This window comes from Crocodylus siamensis, chromosome 4, assembly GCF_052110815.1.
Source record: "Crocodylus siamensis isolate JL-2025a chromosome 4, ASM5211081v1, whole genome shotgun sequence".
NCBI lineage: Eukaryota > Metazoa > Chordata > Crocodylia > Crocodylidae > Crocodylus > Crocodylus siamensis.
In genome coordinates, this window is record NC_143398.1 from 96,221,909 (window position 1) to 96,244,624 (window position 22,716).

The 22,716-nt window shown below is 45.2% G+C and overlaps 1 protein-coding gene across 1 annotated transcript in view; it reads left to right on the forward strand.

The window, feature by feature from the left end:
• Positions 1–19,236, forward strand: part of FAM227A (family with sequence similarity 227 member A) — a 34,960-nt gene extending 15,724 nt beyond the window's left edge. Inside the window, exons 8-16 of the mRNA XM_090043022.1 lie at positions 2,271–2,375; positions 4,691–4,814; positions 5,678–5,782; positions 6,783–6,862; positions 10,508–10,622; positions 11,200–11,318; positions 16,003–16,159; positions 17,352–17,505; positions 18,321–19,236. Of these exons, the coding sequence (XP_089899148.1) occupies positions 2,271–2,375; positions 4,691–4,814; positions 5,678–5,782; positions 6,783–6,862; positions 10,508–10,622; positions 11,200–11,318; positions 16,003–16,159; positions 17,352–17,505; positions 18,321–18,459 (1,098 nt within the window). The 3' untranslated portion in view covers positions 18,460–19,236. The remainder of the gene's footprint in view (positions 1–2,270; positions 2,376–4,690; positions 4,815–5,677; positions 5,783–6,782; positions 6,863–10,507; positions 10,623–11,199; positions 11,319–16,002; positions 16,160–17,351; positions 17,506–18,320) is intronic.
• Positions 19,237–22,716: the final 3,480 nt, after the last annotated feature.

Sequence of the window (22,716 nt, forward strand, 5' to 3'; positions counted from 1 at the left end):
GAGGAAAAGACTAGGACAAGGGCTGGCTAATGTTGTAGCTGGCATTCCTCCTAATGTTTCACACTGTCTCACTGAATAAAGGATTGAGATTCCTTAGAAGAATATTGAAAACAATTTAGACACTTCACTGTTGTAATGCAAAGTGGCACATCCTGTCTGTCCCTTCTAGGGTAATGAATACCCACGCCCACTACTGCCAGTACCCTATGACACAAAGAAAGGTTTGTTCCATTGAAATGGTGTTTTTGGTTCATAAAACCCCAAAATACACCAGGAAGAATTTTTCTATCATAGCGGCTGCATAAGACAACTGGACACTGCCCAATAGAAATTTCCCTGGAAGTCCAAGTATAGAGGTGTACCGAGGCAGAGCAGGAGATGAAGCTGTGCTATAGAGCAGCATGGCGTTCTGGAGCAGCTCCAGATTGTGGAGCTGCCTGTGGATAGCTTCAGAGTAGCTGCCAAAACTTGGAGCATCCCTTTGGGCTCTTTGTAGTTCATGAACAAGCCCAGAATCATGAGCACAAACAGTCTGATTGCCATCTTTGCCCCTTTAGGGTGGTTAGGAGGTGCTTAGTGTTCAGCCAGCACAGGGCTGAAACCCAGCAGCAGGTAGTTAGCAGTCAAGAGTCTGCCCGGCTGCAAACCTGGGGGCCAGTTGTAATTGGTCAGTAAATGAGGGTAGGGCTACAAAGAGAGTTAAGGTCTTCCATGGGAAGAGAGCAAGGGGAAAACAGAGGACATGGTAGTGGGGCTTGGAGTTGAAACACAGAGCCTGTTTAACTCCTTCCAAGGTCTGAAGAAAGACCACAAATTTGGGATTTGTTTGTTGTTTGCATGTTTGCTTGGTTTGTTGTTTTCTCTTATTGTGGGGAAATTTTTTTCCCACCTAAAACGGTCTGGAAACCTTGGGACACATGGTGCTAACTGGCCATAATAAGGAATCTGGGTGAGTGACCCTCTTACAAGGCCCCTTTGCCTTCTGGGTTATTTCAGTGGAGGCATTGTACCATTGCTGTTTCACATGTGCAGTGCCAGATTATTTTGCTTTTAGTCACTCAAGTACAAATATGGAATAACTCCATTGACTGGAGTCAGTAGAGTCAGTGCAGATTTATGCTTCTGTTACTGAGAGAGCCTGTGGTACAACGTTTACTGTTGCTTGCAATTCATTAAACTCACGGAGAAGCAAAATTAAAGAAGTTAGACTGTATCAGGAATCTTTTTTTTTGCTCATTAGCACTGCTTACAGGTCCAGTGAGACACCTTGTAGGTAGTCTGTCATGTCAGCTGTGGTTGGATATGTAGGCAAATATCCATCTAGTTCAGGCTTGTCCAACATATGGCCTGTGGGCCGCTATGCGGCCTGCCAAGCCATTCTCTGTGGCCTGTGGTGCTGTGATGGGAACCCCTTGTCCCTCCCCCAGCCCCTCAGCAGCTTCCTAACAGCTGCTAAAGGGCTGAGGAAGGGACAAGGTTCCCACACGAACCGTGTCAGCTTGACGTTGCCAACACAATGCGGCTCCTTCCCCCCCGCCCCATTTCATTGTGTCCCTTTCTCGCTCCACCCCTCCCTTCCTCATTTGCATGCCAGCTCCTCCCCTCTCCCACATTGCAGGGTTTCCGTTCCTAGCCCTGCCCTCCCTTCCTCATTTGCATGCTGCCCCCGCCCTGAACCAGTCCCCGCCAACTGCGTGGTCTGGAGCAGGTTGCAGTGCAGCAGGGGGGCGCTGATGCCGGCACAGAGGGATGCTGTGGCCGGGCCCATGGGAGATGCTGCCGCTGTGGCTGTTGGGGCGGAAAGCCAGAACCGCTCCCGCATCCCCCCGCACCTGCAGACATCGCACTGGGGGTGGTGAGTCCCTGGCCCTGGGGAGGGACCCCTGCTGCTTGGGCTCAGGCTCAGGCTGCGCCAAGGGAGAGGGAGCAGGGGGGTGGGAGCAGGAGGTGTCCCTGCACATCCCACACCCCCCTATAGAGTCCCCACATGTAGCCCCTGGCTGCTGAGCCCAGGCACGCAGGTGTGGGAGCATCCTTGAGGCTGCCCAGGTGGCAGGGAGGACACAGCGGGGTCAGGCAGCACCCCTTGACCCCTGTGCCCCCAGGCTGCGGCTGGACTGGCCAGGCTGCACGAGCGCCCACTCCTGCTGGCCCACTAGGTGATAAAAAGTTCATGATCCGGCCCCACATTCAAAAAGGTTGGACACCCCTGATCTAGTTATTCATTCATTTTTTCTCCTCTCTCTCTCTCTCTCTTTCTTTTTTTGTAGCCAAACCAAGAGATTCAGGCACGCCTATTTGATCGCATTGCAAAGAACTATGCCTCTCTCCTACTTGACTGTCACAAATTCCACCACCAGGAGGCCCTCATTAAAGTAAGTATAATGAAGTTTAGAGATAGGATGGCCATTGAGGACAACCTGAAATCTGGGACACTGCCCCCATCCTGCCCCTCACCCTTGCAGGGAGAGATGGGGGTGAGGCACCACTGGTATTACTATTCAGGTAACTATGAATCAGTGGCCCATTAATGGCCCATTGTTCTTTACTTCACTGGTGTTAACACTCCTTCTTTTAATGGCCATTCCACTAATTAAGGTAACCTATTAGGACAATTTTGCTGTCTGCTAGGGCTTTCTATTTCACAGCTAATGCCCTGGACACTTATTTCACAGGCAGGCTGGGACTGGCCTTCAAAATCTTGGACCATCCTGGCCAATCCAGTTAATTCTTCCAGGGCTCAAAATGTCCAATTGGACTTGAACTTTTTTCTTGTCTGGAATGCCCTATGATGACGAATGTGATTCATGCTTGCTGCTGTTCTGTGACTGACTTTTAATAAAATAAAATAAAATAAAATAAAATAAGGAAGCCCCTCTTTGTCTTCCAGACTGTCAGTTATCCTCTGCTCCCATCCTTTGCCTCATTTGAGGCTTGCTTCCTCCAACTTACTTTTGCCCTTCCTACTCACCTTACTTAGGCATCACCTCTGGCTCCTTTTCTTAATTCTAATTTGTCTTTTTCTCCTGTTAATTTTAAAATTTTATCTCATTGATTTTGAATTTCCCTGGTGATAGCCATCAAATCATTCTGCCTCTTCCTTTTTGGTATGACCTTCAAAGCAAGAGAGATGGGGAACATTTGTTTCCTTTTAAAATTCCGGCTGATTCAAAATGTTCTTTATCCACCCATTTTTCTTGCTCTGCAGCTCTGGATAAGTGAATGTTTGAAGAATATTCTAGTATTACTTAATTTTGATGGATTGGTACTTGGACACTCACTGTGTGGGACAGAAGGTCAACATCCCTATTAAGCTCTTAAAGACAGCAGTTCCCAAATTTGAGGTAGCAATGCTTTTGGGGTTGTCCCAGTAAAAATTGGGGTTGCCAAGACAATCACAAATTTTCTCCATGAAAGAAGAAAAAAGCGAGAAATGGCTGGTTTCCCTTGCAGGCTGGCAGAGTTCCAGCCTGCAAGGGCTGCTTGGGCCTCGGGGGGAGCGGGAGGAGGGTGATCAAGCAGAGGGCACCACGTACATGTGTACAGACATGCATATGGCAGCCAGGAAGCATGGAGAGCAGCCCCCGCAGCTCTCTTCAGGTAAGTCTGTGGGAGTGGGGGGAGGACAGATTGAGGCCCCAATGGTGAGGTTTGTCCAGGGGGTGGCAAGGGGGCTGGCTTCCTGCCATTGTGTGCACTCCCAGTGGGGAACCTTGGGGGGGCATGTGATCCCCAGATTTGTGTGCAGGGTGGGGGTGGATGCCGGCTGCCTGCCATGGGCTCTGGGCCCTTCCCTGGAGGCCTCCACATGGAGGCTTGGTGTCACTGCTAGGAACCCTGCATCAGCCACACAGCCATGGCAAGGTGCCCCCTGCCTGCCTGGCAGTAGCAGGGAGCACAACTTCATGCCACTGCTGCCACTGCTGCTGGGTAGGCAGGGGGTGCCTAGCCATGATGGTACAGTTGGCATGGGGTGCCCAATAGGGGCACTGAGCCTCCTCACTCTCCTGCACCAGGTCTTGCCTGCTGGGCTGTGGAGGCCTCCAGGGGGAGGGAAGCAGGGCAGGGAGCCCCACACAGGCTCCGTTCTGGCCATGACGTCCACAGGGAATGAGGGATTGCCAGGTTCTCTGATCTGGCCACAGCAACTGCCACTTCCTGTGGGCAGCAGCTGGGACTCAGGCGCTGTGGGGGTGTGTGGGCAGGGGGCTGTTGGTCCTGCCCCTGGTTCTGTAGCCCTGGGAGTGAGGGATACCTGGGAGGGGGTGGGTGGCTACACGTTGGGAATGAGGGGCACCACAGTGGGAAGAGACACCATAGGGGTAGGGTGCTGCAGGTTGGAAGTGGGAGGTCATAAATGGGATCATGCTGAGGAAAAGGTTGAGAAACACTGCCTTGGGATATATTTTCACAGCAGTCGGGTAGTTTTGAACTAGGTTGTTTGGGTACTGAGAAGAATGTAATCATGCAGTTTACATTCAGTATAGTGTGGGCTGCAAAACCTGTCTTAAGAATCTGAGTAACGACCTGGCATCTAGCCAATACTGAGCTCTGTACTGCTGTGACTATACTCTCTGGTACCCTTGTTGATGGGGTAGACATACCCTTAGAAACACCAGTTTATCCCTAAAGACTCCTATCTAACATGTCAAACCTATAGAATTCTATATTTTCTTTGCTTAATCCCTAGGCTTTCCCTTCCTTGCTGAGCCAAGCCTTGTACACCTGCTTCTGCTCCAGCTTCCCAGGGTCTTGGTTCAATACGGATGAGTTCAAGTCACAGCTTTGTAATGTGCTGTCGGAGTGGATGGCAGGTAAGACAGTCTGCTTCCTGCCCAAAAGAGCAATCACTGCTGCCCAAGTGCAGACCAGTTTCTCTGTCTTCTTCCCCTGACTTCTTTAAAAATGCATCTAACCCTCTCAACTCTGTAATTCCATGAAACTCTGTAATTCCATGAGACAAGAAAGGAATTGCTAGGCCCTGGGATGTTTCCAATTGCCTGCCCCTGAGAATTTTCTAAATGACCTTTTTTCCATGATCTTGCTCACTTTAGAGGCCCTCGTGAATCAAGTCATTTCTTGACCGGAACGTGTTCTTGCTGGAGTTCATCTATGAGGCCCTCTTTGATAAGAGGAGATAGAAATCCAGGGGATGTTTTCAGCCTGTGAAGCAATACATACTCCCTGTAAACTGGGTCCTCAGTCAGCTCTTACTATCCCCTTCATTCTCATTTTACCCAATTTTCATCCTTCCTTGATTCTGCTACATGCCTGACTCTTACTTTTACTGTTTCTCCTTGTTTCTATTTATTTGATCCTTTCTTATGCTCTCTTCTTAAGAGACAAAACAAACACTAAATTGTTGGTCATGCTCTGAACAGAGGGTTGGAAGCAAACAGCTCCTGAACTGTGAGTCTGTCCTCACCCTAGGTTCCCATGCTATCTATCTAGTGTAGAGGATGCAGTCCTTCCCGTACTCTTCTAGGCTGTTGCAAGGATTCGTGTTTATGGCACACACAGAATATGAAAGATGGCACATACGTTACATGTTTAGGGCTGCTATTATTATTACTGTCTTATTGTTGTTATTTCTTTTCCATTTCTCTCCTCTTCCATTTCTTTCTCCTTCATTTCCTCTCTTCTTCATATACCTCTCCCCCCACCTTCTCCCATTTAGGAACATTGCCTGTCCCAGGGACCTACACAAGCTGGGACTACTCCCAGCTGGAACCAGAAAGATTCAGGAGAGAAGATCTGCTGCCAACAAAAAGGAAACAGAGTGGTAAGAGTCCTGATACAAAAGGCTTCTGTCAGGTCTCTGTTGAGCTCAACAAAGGTTTGGTGCCCCAAACCAGGCAGCTTCTGTTCTATAGGAAATGCCTTGCATTTATTCATAGATTCATAGATGCTAGGTTCAGAAGGGACCTCAGTAGGCTGGAAGAGACCTCAGTAGGTCATCGAGTCTGATCCCCTGCCTTGGGCAGGAAAGAGCGCTGGGGTCAGGACCAATAACAGCTCTACTGTTTAGCTAAGAAAAGGCACAGCATGAACCACAGCCTTAGCTCTCTGTCACCATTTTATCAGGCTGTCATGCCTGTGAGCTGCTGCTTGCCAGAGGGAGAACTGATAAATATGGAAGAGATTTTATGACATGGTGTCTATAATAGCAGGAGACTGGACTTGACAACCCAGGAGATCCCTTTCAGTCTAGTGTTCCTTAATTACTACCAGGGCATCTGGGCTAAATCACTTTTGAATAATCAGAGATGAGATGACCTGAGCTAGGTTGGGGTTAATGCTGTTCCCTGGCACGCAAAAGACTTGCCTGTCCTAGTCTCTTGTGCTATATACAGACAGAATGGGAGGGTTGCAGTGGCCATGTCTGGTGGTGTTTTTGTTTTTTGTTTTTCTTTTGGAGGAATAATATCGGAGACCAGTTCATATTACTGATCAGTACCCACTCTAGTCAAGTCAAGAAATCTAGTCAAGTAGTCCTGGCTTAAAAGTGGCTATGACTATTTGAAAGGGAAGTTTCCTTCTGTGATCAAGACATAAGTAGGTCTGCAAGAGGGTTGTTTTTAGTAAGGAGGGAGAAAATCTGTATCATCCTGTAAGGACCTACAAATGTAGTAGATGTAGGGGCCAGTAACCAAAATCTTATATGGCTGAAGCACTGAATCCTCAGTTACGTAGAGCCTTATTGGGGAAAGTGTGGGGGTTCTCTGTACTTAGATTGGTTATAGGTTCAAGACTGAAAAACATTGTTTCTTTTTTTCCTACAGTCACCTCCTTCCCCTTTGCTTCTTTCAAGACTCCCGGCAGTCTAGCGAAGACACATCAGCCTTCCATTCAGCCATGGAAGGTAAAAAGCACCTTGTTCACAAAGGCATGCAACAAAGAAAGGGGATGTTCTAGAACCTGAAACGTGAGACCTGAGAGGATCTATTTTGCATCTCTCTATCCTTCTGTATCTTCTGTTCCTGCAGAGCTTCTCTAAGTTCTCTTGTCTCCTTGTCTATTAAATGATTAACAGTTGTCATTGTAATTGTGCAGCTGTGGTGGTAGCTGTTACTTTTTATCCCCCTCCCCCACACCCCTAAGTTGCATCTAGGGCTGCTGCTTTGGTTTCCCCACCTTAGTTATGCTACTGCCAGCTAGTATCTTCTGCTGAGATCAGCAGCAACTGGTAGGGGATCAGCTCTTTTGAAAATATGGCTACTTGTTTATGAGTACATGGTTAAATTCCCATTTCTTGCTCCCAGTGATCAAATAATAGACTGATGTCAAAGCAGTGTTATCTGTACTGACATACAAGGTGAAGGGTATCTGAGAAATTTTCCCTTAAATAAAACTATTTAGCTGTTTTGATAATGCATCTCTTTGGTAGACTAAAACGGAGGAGCTTTGCAGAGGAGCAGTGAAGGGAGCAGTCATTTGGCTCACACAGAGCAGGAAAGGAGTTGTAGGTATGAAAAGTAGTGTAAAGGAAGTTGGTAGATGAGAAAGATACAAAATCTGGCATCTAGAAGGTGGGCATGGAAAAAGCTCAGGCAGGTGGGGGCAGACAATTGTAAGCCAGGTTGTAGGAATGGCTTGAGTGGGGCCAAACCTTGAATGGAATGAGGGGGAAGAGTGAACTTCAGAGATAAAGCAGAGGAAGGATTCCAGCTGGACTGATAGGATCAGAGTAGCATATTTGCTCAAGTATGGAAGGGGGATTGCATATATGAACAATAGGTTTGTAGCTATTAATCCATATTGTACTAGAACAGGGGCGGGCAATTACTTTGGGTGGAGGGCTGCTTAGGAAGTTTTAGCAAGCTGTCAAGAGCCCCATGGGTAGCCCGACCCCTTCACAGGTGCCCCGCCCCTAGTCACCATCTTGGGACCAGAAGTCCCGCCCCTAACCCCTGCCCTTTGCCATCAGAAGTCCCTCCTCTTGCCCCTGGAAATACTCCTTTCAGTAAAGGGTTGTGCCATCTCAAAACCAGAAAAATACCAAATTTTATTAAAAAAATTGAACATTTACAACATTCATTAATTTGATTTCAAAAAATATTTTTGTCCTGATTTACATGCGTTTGTGTAGTGTACACAGAGGTGATTGGACAACAGCTTAAAATGAAGTCTTACTCTTGTATACTGTGGGGGGGTGGGTATAGATTTGTGAGGGCTGTGGGTGTGTGGGTATGTGGAGGAGGGTGGATAGATGTGGGGGGTGGGTGTGGGGTGAAGGAGCATGTAGGTGTGTGTGGATATATGGGGTGTGGGTGGGTATGGGGTATGTGTGGGATATGTATGGGGGAGGGTTGCTGGGGTGTGTGGCAGGTGCAGGTCTGTGTGTATGGAAGTGCAAGGGAGATATGGGTGCATGTATATGATTGGGTGTGCTTCTGGGACTCGCCCTACAAACACACATACAGACATACTCTTTCTTTCCCTCCCTCTCACTGAACACATGCACTCTCTGCCTCCCTCACTACACACATACACGCTCCCTGCATACACACACACACCCTGCTTCCCTCACTACACACACACACTCTTTCTGTTCTTCCTTTATTACACACACACACACACACACACACATCTCAGTCACTCTCCTTGCCTCATTGCTCTATCTCTCTCTCCCCCTCCCTCATTGCACGAACACACATGCAAACACAAATACAGACACACACACCGTCTTTCCCTCCCTCATTGCACGGACGGACAGACATGGACACAGATACATGCAGTGTGCCTCTCTCACTACACATGCACACACATCCCTTCCCACTCCTGGCCCTGTGGTACTGGCATGGCCCTGTGATTGGGTGATGCAGCTGGGGGCCACATCAGGGGTGACTCATGCCTCCTGAGTCTGAGGGGGCAAAATCTGTGGGTAGGTCCAGATGCGAGCCAAAAGCCCCATATCCACTCCAGTACTTCTGTGCCATGGCTTAGTGCTCCCCACAAACACACCGCCAGTCTGTGTGACAAAAAAAACTGCCCCACTTTCGGGGGCCAATCTCCGGGGGGAGCACGTGCCCCCCTACCAGTTGCCTGTGGGCCACATGGTGCTGGAGCAGCTGCAGGCAGAGACTTCCAGTTGGAGGGCAGGGGTGGAAGGGGGTTGGGGGTAGGGTAGGGTGGGGCCAGGCTGGTGAGTCCTTCTGGCTTCCCCTGGGGCCTACTGCCCCTGGCTCCTCTCATCTTTGACAGGCAATGATGAACAGATAAATATTTATCTTCTAAACTTTTTAGGTACCCTGTGGGCCAGATGGAATGGCCTGGTGGGTTGAATCCAGCCCACAGGCTGTATTTTGCCCACCCCTGCACTAGAATGAGGGGTGTTGTGGAAGAGGGAGATATGATGACATGGGGATAATTTTTCAGGTTTGCCCATTCCTTAGTAAACAGTAAAAATTTGTTTTGTTTTAACTAAGCAAAGTTAGCAGAAGAGTAGGCCTTTGCCTTTGAAATCCACCATCTGGGATAGAATAGCCAAACATTTGCATAGGAAAGAATATACATTACCAACCTTGCAAGGCCTTTTACCTCTCTCTTTCATAATTTGTACATGGGGGCTGAATCTTGCTCATCTCTAATTTTTAATGAGAGTTCATGCTGTCAAACACTTGTAGACAGTTATAGCAGCCCCCGCTCCCCATGATCAAGCTGAATGCAGAGTACTGTATCTTGTTCTTTTAATATTGCTGATTAAATCATCCTTTCCAACCTCCAGATCACATTATGCTTCTTTGGTGTCCGCCCAGTGTATGTGCTAGAAGAAGCTTTGTGTGTATCATGATATTTAAGTCATCAAAGTGAAATGTATATTTCAACAGGACCTACTGCTTTCAGCACCCCCTGGGGGTCTTCCCTTTGCGGTATTCTTTGCTCTCTCATTGTGAGATGGCAAAGGGATATCATGATGCACTAAGGGACTATGGGGTAGATTGATGTCTAAAGGAAATTCACTGAGTTACAAAATAGCGTCAGTCTGTGGAGATAGTGAACATGTGATTCTTGAACCTTGTTGTCCCAGATAAGCAAGTAGGAAACTAGAAATGCCAACATGCTGCTCTTGAGAAATTGCACTGAGGACGTTTAAGGAGTTGATGAATTTTGAAGGAAGCCACTTCCAGGCTTTCCTCAGAAGAAGGCTGATGGCTTAGGGGGGCATTTTATGGAATGGTCTCAGTCACTTTTCCCTATCCAGAGCAGCTTTAGCTTTGTTTTACCTATTTTCCAATCTCCACAACTACATCCTAATAACCTAAAATTTATCTGTCACTTCCAATTAAATAGGTGGTTTTCATTTCTTTTCCTGTGACTCTGCTGTCCAGTTTTCCTGGTACAAATGTCTGCTGCATTTCACACTAGAGGCAGTAATATTTTGGTTGGGGTTGAACAAAAACATTCAGGAGGTTAAGAGGACAGAGAGAATTCTAACATTAATTCTACCACCGTGGTATACATCTCCACTGATAATTTTTTCTGCCTTCTCCTCTTTGTTGTGAAGCCCAACCCTTTGATGCAAGTTGTCAACAAGTGCCAGCCTGGTCAAAGAAGCCTACACATTGAATCCAGGAAAGCTGTACATGGATCTATGTCCTTGAAAGTTAAGGAATTGGAAGGTAAGGAGAAACCTTCCCTGTTTTGCTTAGAATTTCTAGGGACTCCCTGTCTCTTGAGTCTCATGTAATAGGTGTCTTATGGTGAACTTACATTACAAGTGAGAGAGAAAATCCCATTGACATTAGTTGACCTAATAAATTGGAAGTGCTCATGTGTAACAAGTTGTGTTTGTTTTGTTTTGTGGTTTTTGAGTGTTTCTTGATGGCTGAATGAATGCAGTTGCTTCTTGAAGAATTAGGTTTGTTAGTGTGTTGCTGCTTCCTCCTATTATTTTACTGAAACAGTGTTGTCTCTGACTAGAAATAGTCACTGCTGAATGAAGCAGACCAGCTGTTCTGTAATGTGTCGCACTTTTTCCCTGCCCAGCCAGACTGGGGCACAGGGTTGGCTGAGCAGGGGAAACTCCACAGAAGTAATAGGTATCTGCTACAATAAAGTGTCAGAATCTATTACCCTCTTTGCACCACTGTTTCCTTTTGTGTGGTGCTGTTTCGATACTATACTGATCAAGAAGTATTGTGTCAAATGGTAAGGAGATACTAGACAAAGACAACTGGTGTTTGTGTCTTGTCCCAGGTGGCAGGGCCCTGCCACGTGATCTGCAGTTTAAAAAGAACGAGGAAGAAAGTGGTTTGAAGCAGACCCAACGTGTGCTGGAGACAAGACGGCCAAAGATCACTTTGCTTCAAAAAGAGGTGATATAGCATGTGGGAAAAGTTGTGATAGTTTTCCTCACCTCATGTACAGTGCAGATCTGCTAGTAGCTTGTTGAAATACAACTTAATCCATGTTGCTGATGCCAAAATGTCCTCTTAATTCCAGAAAGAAATCTGGGGGGTCCTCACTATCTGCTTTATGTATGTGATAGTGGTGATGTGGGAATCTTGCATTAGTTAACATGGACCAAGACTTGCTTTCTAGTTCACTTCCACATATCCTGCCTCTACAAACTGTATAGCAACCAAAGAGTGGATGGCAAGCCTTTTATTTTCTCCTTTAGTACCCTCTTCTAGGAGGAGTACTACCGCAGAACTTAATTAAGCTCTCAACACATTTATATTATTTGGGAGCCTCACTTTCACATTATGGCACTCTGGATGTGTTTTCTGTCTTTCCAGTTTGGGTGAGAATAATGCTGACATCAGTTTTTCTGCATTTTCCTTGAAAGGGTCTCATCATCACTTTCTCAGTGGAAATTTTAATCTTTCTTATGTCAAACACTTTTCCTTCCTCACTAAAATGGCAACCTCTTATATCTTGGGGATGTTTTTGTTTTGCATATTACCCCTGTTAACCCAAGTAGCCAGCTTGGGTTGTGTAAGTTGCTTCAATGAGGAGAAGAAATGGATAGTGGAGTCAAGCATTCCTTCAGTGCAGTCTTGTTTATTTATTAAAAATGTAAAAATTCCTCTTTCCCTAAGTACAGGAGGGATTAAACAACAGGAGGTGATTTCCTTGCTGTTTACACTGGCATACAACCGAGTAACTCTCTCTCCAGACTCCCATTCACATTTGTCCAGCTGCATTTGAAGCATCCTTCCCTGTCCTTTTCTGAGGTACTTCTTGCTCCTCTTCTTCAGACACATGGACAGCTCTACTCAGACAGCAGTTAGCAGGTAGTTCAAATTCTTGATCTGACTTGCAGATGCCTCACAAGTAACATCGGCCTTTATTTGGTTTGAGACCACCCTGTTGTTCCCCCCAATTGTTTTGACAGGCAGCTCTCCAGGCTGCCAGGCTGTGCTTCTCACTGCCTGCATGCTGTGCTACAGCTGCATGCACACACGGGCATTTATCGGCCAAATTATTGTCCGCATCAGGCCGATTTCCAATACATACTGATTTGAAATATCTTCTGTTGGGGGCCTGGGCCTGGAATCCCCTTGTGACTGTTGCATATTCATTTTCCTATGTAAAGGGGCAGTCTGAGAAATTTTATTTTTAGCCAGCCTGACCCATCCATCTGCTACAACCTATGTGGCAACCACCGCTGTCATTCAGACTTTATCATAGAAAAAGTGATAATGGATACAGACCATGGAGAAAAGAATAGAACAAAACATCAGATAGAAAGTACGGGGGCATATCGAACTCTGTGGGAATTGTGCACTTGCATCTGAGAGGCTGATTTGGCCTGTGAATTTAAAAAGCCAATTAATGTCATGCATAACCATGAAAGTAATAACAGTGACAAAAAGACAACAGTTTTCATCATATACAGACTGGAGATTTTAAGAAATAGGTAGACTTTGTAATGCAAGGTACTTTTAAAAAGAAAGGGAGAAAAATAACCATCAATGAATCATTGCACATGGTTTAAAGCTACAAAATTAAAGAATGTTCTTATTGGGTGCATCATTGTTGTAAAGTTAAAACCTGGAGGTAGCAGAATTGGTAAATACTGTGATACACTACAGCATTTTTAATTAGTCATATATCCACTGTGGATTGTGTGTCAGCTCCAAATTGTCTACCTGTGAAGAAGGCAGAGTAATAGTCCCCCTTCTTTGACCAAGTGGTCAGGCAGTATTTGGGGTTTGCGGGATTGTTTCTATTAGTAGAGAAGAGTGACTTTAGAGCCAGGAGTTTCTGCATTGACATTCTGTTTAAACAAAGTGTTCAGAAAGTCTTTTTTCCATGTCCAGAGAAACAAATGGGAGGCAGTTTCCTTGTTCAGAAATACAAAACTGTTTTTCCAGAAAGAAATGTAGCCAAAAGAGGTTTTGACATAGGGGTTCCTTACCTCTCCTCCTCCTCACCACTGCTTTAGAGGTGCATCGATACATTGATTCAGGGGATGCACGGGGGGGTGGCTCCTGCAGCTGCGCACACCCCGGGAGGGCATGAGGGGCAGGTGCGTGTGCCCCTGGATCTACGCAGGGCAGGGTGGGTGGGCAGCAGCTGCAGGCTGGAGCTGGGGCTGCACTGGGCTCTTCTCTGTGGGGACTGGGCTTGGGGTAGGCAGTGGCAATGCTAGCAGTGGGGTTATGGTGGGGGCTGTAGCCCCCCCCTTCCAGCGCCACCTGCCCCAAGCTCAGCCCCTGCTGAGAAGAGCCTGGCACAGCCTCGGCTCCATCCCAGAGCTGCAGGCCCCCCACCCTGCCTCTCACAGATCCAGGGACACATACCCCCTCTCTGCCCCCCCGTGCCCTCTGTGCCCCCCAGATGAACCATGGCTCCGTCCCACGTCCTGCCCCACCCTGGCTGGGCAGTGTCTACCCCTGCCCCACTCCTTCCTTCCCTCACTGCAGGGGGTGTTTATTTGCCCCCCTACACTCCTTCCCTCCCACCTCCCCTTCCATTACAAAGGACTTACCAGCTGGGTGTAACTGTATCGGAAATTGGATCAATATCAGCCAATATGCCTCCTTAAAAATCAGCTATTAGTATCAGCCCCCAAAATCTCTATCAGTGCATCCCTACACTGCTATTCTCCCTTAACTGCTTGCTCTCACACACAGCTACAACCAGAGTCCTATACCTTGCATTTACAATCAGCCCTTGGCTCAGCGTCTTAGCTTCTGATTGGCTTTGCTGTGCTGCTCATTACTTTGGTGGGTGTTTCTTGTTTTGACAAAATCAGTTGTGCCCAAGCTTTTCGGTCTGCGGGTCAGATTAGCAATGCTAAATTGGTCCATGGATTGAATCTGATCAGTAGGCCTAATCTGGCACACAGTGCTGGCCCAACCCAGCCATGCAGGTCTTGGAAATTTGGCAGTGTTAATTGGTACCACTCTACCACCAAATTTCCAGATCCATGGGGAGACCCATGGGCCAGATGGCATGGCTCCATGGGCCAGAGGTTAAGTACCCCTGGTCTCAATGTACATACAGCTTATTTATAGGTTACTCCTTCCATTTACCTGCAAGAAAGGTGTCTACTATTCCCACAGATTTTTAACTAGGTCTGAGATTGATGTACAAATACACACTTGATGGCAGCCATTAATTTCATTCAGCAAAATGGTCAATTTAAAAAAACAGATGAAAATCTTGTAGATGGTACAAACAAAGAGCAAGAAAGCAATGCTGTATAGGGCTCATTGAACTTTATGGATTAAAATGGAGGATGAATTTAAAGTGTAGTAGCTATTCCTGAATAACAGGTTTGGACATCCTTTTTTCTGGAATGAGTGTGTCTGTGTATTCCCAAGTTTTGAATAACTGTGCCTAAATAATGAATCCAGAATCCCTCCATTTTATAGACAAGTTTATATTTCTCAGATTGCATACCATGAGAGAGAGATTTAAATGCTCCCTCCTGCAAATATAACTTCCACTGCATTTCTCTACAGAACAGAGTTTTACTGAGGTTGCTAAATTACAACATGTGATGGTGCCAACCTCCTCAATTTAGCATACAATAAGCTGTAAACAATTTAGCATCTAGTTTGTATTAAAACTCAAGAAAATTGGTGAGTTTTTGCACTGTTATATCTAAAAACAATTTGTTAATGTATACTAAATGAAAATGCACTGAGCACTGGGCTCCAAACTTTGATTGTAGCCTAGAAGTGCCCAGAACAGCCTAGGGCCACATGCTAGTGTGTATAGTGAAAAGTATATGCTGTTATGTCATCTTTCCATTTGCTTGCTACTGGTTTGCATGTACACTGAGCCAGTCCCTGAGGACTGTTCTAAATTAAGCTAGCTGCCAGTAGTGATGCTAAGAAGCAGATGGATTATTGGAGTATGCACCCTACATTGGCTGCAATGAAGGGTGGGCATTGGAGGAGCTATTATATAAGCTCTGTAGTCTCCCCCTGCCCCAACTCCCTTTTGCAAGAATGATCATTCTTGGGCTGGCTAATCTAGTGTTAGGTTTGTTTGGTGTCAGTGGAACAGCATAAGCATTCAGAATTCAGCCAAGAATTGGGGCAATACGTTAAGTGAAATTAAGCTCAAAATGCATTGTGCAGTCTCACTAACTGAAGTACAGTGTACACTCAATTAGGGTTTTTGTTTGGACTGAGATGATTGTTATGTGCTTTCTAAATGTAGAAAACAATCTTTTCTATCTGTCTGGTCCTGTTTGTATGACATGTTGATACACATGTCCCATAATGCTGTATCTGTGCTGTGCAGTATTATAAACAAGCTTCAACCTAATACATATTTGTTTGTATTTTATTTTGAGATAACATCAGTTATTAAATATGAAAAATTACTCATTCACAACCACCTATTAAAATAGCCCACAGGAGATGGAATTGCTTGCTGCCAGTTATTATAAGTAATCATAGTGTTTCCACTTGTTAAGCATTTAGAAATGACTCATCTTTCACCCAGGTTATGAACCATTAGAGGCAATAATTTACTTTATTTTTTGGACTCCTTGTTGGTATTAACCTCTTCTCTTTTTGTATTTCTCTCCCCCAGTCACACCCAGCTTGTCAGGGCCCTGAGTTCACTTGGCATCTTTTTAACATCAATGGGCACAGCCCACTAATTCAGCACTTCCTCCAGAGCTACAAGGCTGAACCACAGGCTGGACAGGACATCCTGATTCACAGGAGGGAGATCTACAAGCCTATACCATATCCTTATGAACAGTTCAAAGAAATTAGAGAAGGGAAAAGCCTGCCTATTCACCAACACAGGATTATTCTTTGCAGTCTGTTATTTGAATACTTTGTCCATCTTGATTGTCAACAGGTGTCTTACAGTGTTAGGCTTCCACCAGTTTCCCATAGGAAACTATTCCACAAACTAATGTCTTAGTTGGGAAGAATCTCCCAAGAGCCGTCCCCAATTTACTCCTCTTATTGTATCATCCCTGTCTCTGACTTTGTTGGACATACAATGACAGAGAGAACTGCTCAGTATTTGCATTCTTCATATACTTGCAACTGAAACACATTTGCTTCTCATGCTGCTTGTTGGTGCCTAACCAAATTATACATTTAGTGTTTGTTTCCCCCAATCTCTTTTTGTAAACAAATTGTATTCCCTTGCTTCTGTTTGCAATGTCTTTTGTAGGCATTTCTTTGTTCACCCTCCATCCTCAGTCTGTGGATTCCTGGCTTAATCTGCATGGCTGCAGAACTTTGTTCAGTTGCAGAACTGAACTTTAAGTTAAGAATGGTTTCAGGCTGCTGGAGACCAGATTGCTACAGGTGATGTTTTGTGCTGTGTGGCTAGGTTGAAGAGACATGTTGGCAGTTTGGCTACATATTGGATGGATGCCACTGCAATGGTGACAACTCTTAAAGGGGTTGCCTGTCACAGAATAGGGTTAGAGCGTTAGACTCCCACTAACAAAGTGGGAAGGTTAAGAAAGCAGATGTGATAAGAGGGAGCACTAGAATATAGGGTGAAATAAAATCCTTTCATAGTGGATGAATGAATGGCATGAATTTTGGGGGGTGGTAAAAATAAAACATTTTTCTATCAGGGAATTTTTGTGCTCATGAAAGTTCAGGTTCTGGGTACAATAGGTAGAGAGAGGTAGAACATACTCAGAGCCTCAGCCATGCATCCATGTCCTAACAATGCAGCTTTCCAGCCTTGACCACTGCCCTCCCTACCACACACACACCTGCAGCTCTGTCCATGCATCCCAATCCTGATCTCAAATAGCTTCTTCTTTTCCAACTGTGAGTACCTCCCCCATATGCAGAAGGCTGCCAGTCCTTGCAATCTGACCTGCAGCCTCCCCTCATGATACCTTTTAGCAAAGAGTATGGAAAAGAGAAGGCACTGTTTTGTTTCTTTTACATTTAAAATCACAGAGTCTTCTCCAACCTATGCAGATATAATCCAACAGAGTTTTCATCATCTTCGCCAGCTAGAAAGCACTTTCAAAAACATGTACCAGCGACACTGCAGGGAAACGAGGGATTTTGACAAGCAGCAGCAGAAGGAAAAGCAAGAATTCCTCAGGTACAAAATTAAGTGTTCAGTTTCATTTTTAGCATATTTTGATGTGCAGAATCCAACTGGTGATTTCTTTGAGCCTGCTGTAGGCGAAACCTATTAGCTAACATTGATTCTGGAGGAGTTGTGGATGTGGGCAAAATAGGGAGATAATTTGTGGTGTAACATTAGTTAATTATTCCCATAAGGCAGAAGCATGCAGCATAGCTTAGGGTAAAATCTGTTAACCAATGCTCATTTCAGAACAGTTTTGGATGCAGTGATTTAGACATGGTGATCATGAATTCTGGTCAGGTCAACAGCATGATTAAAACAGTGGGAGGGGGCACTGAGTGCTATCAAGATTTGTGAACTTGTAGATTAGCTGAGAAGAGTTTATTCTAAAGTGGTACAGAATCCACTGCTGGATTTTTCCTTTGACTGCTTTAGGTCAGGGGTGTCAGATATAGAGCCTGCAGACCAGATTTGGCCCACAGAGCCAGTCTGGTTTACAGGGCTTCTAAGGTGACCTGGAATTTGGGGCAGAGTCCACTTCCAGACTCCTGGGTATGAAGCCTTTTGGGGATGATTGTCTGTAGCATGGGCAAGCAATAGCTGCATTAACCCTTGTGACCACTGCCTCTTCTGCTTACCCCATTGCCGCCACCACATCTAAATTTGGTCTGCAAAGAGCCCAGTGATCCAGATTCTGCACAGGGGGCTGGGGACTTTAGGTGCCTGCTGTAGATGATTTAAGAAATATTTTATGCCTGTAATACTTTAAATGTTTTTGAATTATTTCTATTACTTTTCCTGCTTTTTCTTGTCTCCGCACTCCACAGGAAAGAGAAGCAATTGCTCTCGGAAAAAGGAAAGATGAAGACACTGAACCAACTGCTGCCCCCTCACCTAGATGTACTTTGCAGTTCTGACAAGACTTCGGGTGCATCAAGAAATGTCATCACTCAGGACCAGCCTTAAATTAAACTGTACGCTAAGCAAAAAAGAATGTTATCCTCCTAAAATTTATTGAGCATAAATGTCTGTTTGCAACTCTGCTGCATCCTAATCCAGTATGCTTTGGGCAGTCAGCCCCAAACATCAGAGCTTTTGCCACTGATTAGGAACAGTCAAACCTGAAAAAAATGTCGATTCAGTTCACAGAAGCACTTGGAGAGTGTAAATGTTTGAGTTCTAACCTCTTTGGTCTATAAACCTAGACTGGAAAAATCTCATAAAATGTGTATTGTGTAAGAACTGAATGAAAGTGATATGTGGCGATGAGAAAAGCCAGCTGCCTCTTTTTAAAGTTTGTTTTTATTGCAGAGGTTTGAGTTGTCTTGTTTTATTTGAACTCATTTAATCCTAGGCTGTGCAGCTCAGATTCATTGCATCTCCTTGCCAACTACACCTATGGTTGAAGCAACACTGGCCAGCTGGAGACTTTCCAAGATGGAAAGAAGCTTGCTAGGTTTCTCTTCTGGTGAAACCTAGTATGAATCCAGCCCTGTTTTGGTTATCCTATCTGTGAAATGAAGACAATATGTTTATCCATTGGACAGTATTGTGAAGCCTAGTGTATGGATAGCATTCTGGAACTATCAAGTGGAATGTGTTATGTATCCTAACTGCACTTCAGGATGGGTAGCACTCTTTCCAGCTATGTCCACTCATCAATCTGTCTCTAAATAGGAAAAAAACAGAAGCAAGGACTTCTGAAACTAGGAAGCTAATGTTAAGTGTTGTCTGCATAGGGTGAATTGATGGGAATAGCTATTCTGGTGTAACCAAATGCTATTCTGGATTAAAAGGGTACTCCCAAAACTCACATTCTAGAATTAAGTCATTTTTATTTCGGAACAGACTGTCTAGGTGGGAGCTATTATGGGCTCACTGTTGTGGGACAGGTTGTTCTGCAGTAATGTTAGACAGTTTCCCTGTGGAGACAAGGCCTTAGAATATCAAGCCAGTATATAAGTATCTAATAACTGGCTCAATTTCAAAACTGCTGTGAGCACTCCAACTTTACCACTGAGGTGGAAGGATATATCTATCTTTCTATGTTTTATTTTCTGAGCTGGTCAGTATAAAATGAGCCTAAATGCATTCCAAGAACTGAGGATGGGATTTTCAGAAGTACCTGGGAAAAATCATTAAGACATGAGCCATAGTTATTTAAGTGGATTTGAAAATCTCACTATAAATAAAGTAGGAATCCCTGATACATGGCTACACCTTCCCTTTAATCATAGGGGGAAAATAGCATATGTCATTAGAGAAAGGCTACATTTATTGCATTATTGATGCTGAACTTAAGTCTATTTTATTTATATATTGTACCTAGAAATATGAAATTCCAAGCTTTGTAGAGACTTATGGGATGTGAAGAGGCAAGGTGAGCTGATAGACTGACCATGTGACTGGTTTAGATACTGGTTTCCTTTATGGCCTGGAATTAATCATAGAAAATTAAGGTTGGAAGGGACCTCAGACGTCATCTACTCCAAACCCCTGCTCAAAGTAGAACCATCCCCTGACTAGATCATTGCAGCCAAGGCTTTGTCTAGCCAGGCCTTAAAAACCTCCAAGGGTGGAGATTCTTCAAGCTCTCTGGGTAGCCTGTTCCAGTGCTTTACTACCCTCTCGGTGAGAGTTTTTTCTGATATCTAACCTAAACTTCCCTTGCTGCAACTTGAGAGCATTGTTCCTTATTTTGTCATCTGCCACCACTGAGAACAGTCTGGCTCAGGGGTGGGCAATTATTGCAGCTGGTGGGCTGCTTACTGAGTTTTGGCAAGCCATCGAGGGCCACATGACAGGCAGCCAGGGGCAGACAAATATTAATTTTCTAAAATTTTTAGGGGCCAGATAGAATGGTTTGGTGGGCCGCGTCCAGCCCGCAGACTGCATTTTGCCTACCTCTGGTCTAGCTCCATCCTCTTTGGAACCCCCCTTCAGGTAGTAGAAGGCTGCTATTAAATCCCCACTTGGTCTTCTCTTCTCCAGACTAAATGGCTGCTTGCAGACATTAGAAAAACAAAAAAAGCCAAAAAAACACACTTCACTACAATCAGCAGCACATTACTTCGACCTGGCTCTGCAGGATCTGTATAGATCAGGAGCTTCAGCGAGGCTTTTTGGCATTTTCAGCTAAAGCTGATTCAATCAGCTCTTAGATAAAAGTGCCAAAAAAGCTTCGCTAAAGTGCCCAATCTATACAGATATCAGGTGAGCTGGGTCCAACTAAGGCATTGCCTCTTCTGGGCATGTGCTGGGCTTGGCATGGGAATGTACAGAGTTTAAAGCAAAGTGCTGGGGGAGTTTCAACATGCAAGTAGCCAGTAAGTCCAGTTCCCCCAGCCTTTCCTGAGAAGTAATTTCTCCCAGCTCCCTAATCATTTTCATTGCCCTCCACTGGACTCTTCAATTTATCTATATTCTTTCTGTACTGGGGAGCTCAAAACTCAGCACGGTACTCCAGACGTCTCAGCAGTGCTGAACAGAGGAGAATAATCATTTCTTTCAATCTGCTGGCAATGCTCCTAATAATGTAGCTCAGTATGCCGTTAGCCTTTTTGGCAACAAGGACACACTGTTGGATCATATTCAGCTTATTGCCCAGATTTCTTTCTGCAGAGCTGCTACTTAGCCAGCTGGTTTTCAGCCTGTACTGGTGCATGGGATTGTTTCATTCTAAATGCTTCAGGTTAAGGTCCTGCAACTTTGCACTTGTCATTGAACCTCATGAGACTTCTTTTGGTCCAATCCTCCAATTTGTTGAGGTCTCTCCGAATCCTAACCCTAACCTCCTGTGTGTCTACTACTCCTCCAGCTTCGTGTCATTTACAGACTTGCTGAGGGTCCATCCCATCATCCAGGTTATTGATGAAAATATTGAACAAAACTGGCTTCAGGACCAACCCCTGGGGCATTCCACTTGATACCAGCTGCCAAGAAGACAACAAGCCATTGATCACTTCCTGTTGAGACTGACAATCCAGCCAGCTTTCTATCCATCTTACAGACCATTCATCCAATGCATACTTCCTTAGCTTGTTTGCAAGAATGCTGTGGAAGACCATATCAAAAGCCTTGCTAAAAATCAAGGTACACCACATCCACAGGTCTCCCCACATCCACAGAGCCGGTCATCTCATCATAGAAGGCAATCAGGTTGGTTAGAATTTTCTTGACACTGTGGATTCCTATGTGAAATCTCTGGGCTTATATTGTGAATTATGTTTGCACACCGAACAGTACTAACATTGCGTGGCACTGTGTGGCACCCTTGAACAGATCTTAAGGCAACCTGGGATGCTGCAGCACCCAGCTGAGAATCACTGCTCTAGAGCATCCATTATTTTCCACTGTCAGAGAAAAGATACTAGGCTAGGTGGACCTTTAGCATGAATCTGTTCTTAATTTCTTATTAGATGTTACCTTAGCAAACATCTTGATTATATTACTGTAACTGCTGGATTTAGCCTAGGCAAGTCCTGCACTAGCTAAATACTAATCATGCAACATATAGAAGATGGATTTGAGAAAGAGGTGATAACAGGTGCTATGTTTGTAGACCTGTTGGCAGCATATGACAGTCAACCACCAAAACCTGCTTGCCAAAGTCTACAATATCACACATGACTAGTGCAGTTCATCTGATTTCTTGGGTAAGCTGAGATTTGATATCCCCTGCCTTGCCTCAGAGTAGGCTGTTACAGTTAAGTTATGCCAGTTTCATACTTTAAGTTCACCTCATGACCACGAATGAGTGTGATGTATGTATGCTGCCCCACTGTGTGATCCCCTCTGCTGTAAGTAGGTCACTGGCACAGGCACAGTGAACCTAGAGAGTTCTGGAAACTCTGAACTCCTGACCTATGGTGTGAATGCACGTGTGACTGAGAAGAAGGTGTCCATTAGCACGTGCGAGTGAGATGTCACTTACCTGAGTGTTCAGGAACCTGAGTGAGGTATAAATGAAGAGAGCATGAGGGGCATGGAGAGCGTGAGCCTAATGTGTGGAGATTAAGAAGCTGGTTGCAGGACCTAAGTCCGACCTGGCCATTTGAGCTTGTAGTCTTCTGCAGTGTGGTCTTGCTGTGAGCTGAGTGCCTGAGTTCTGTTGCAGCCAGCTGAGCTGCATGACCTTCAAGTCTCCATCACTGCATAAAGAGAGCTGAAGTCAGTCGGCTCCTGGGTATGGGATTGTAAGTGACAACAAAATCTTAAAAATGT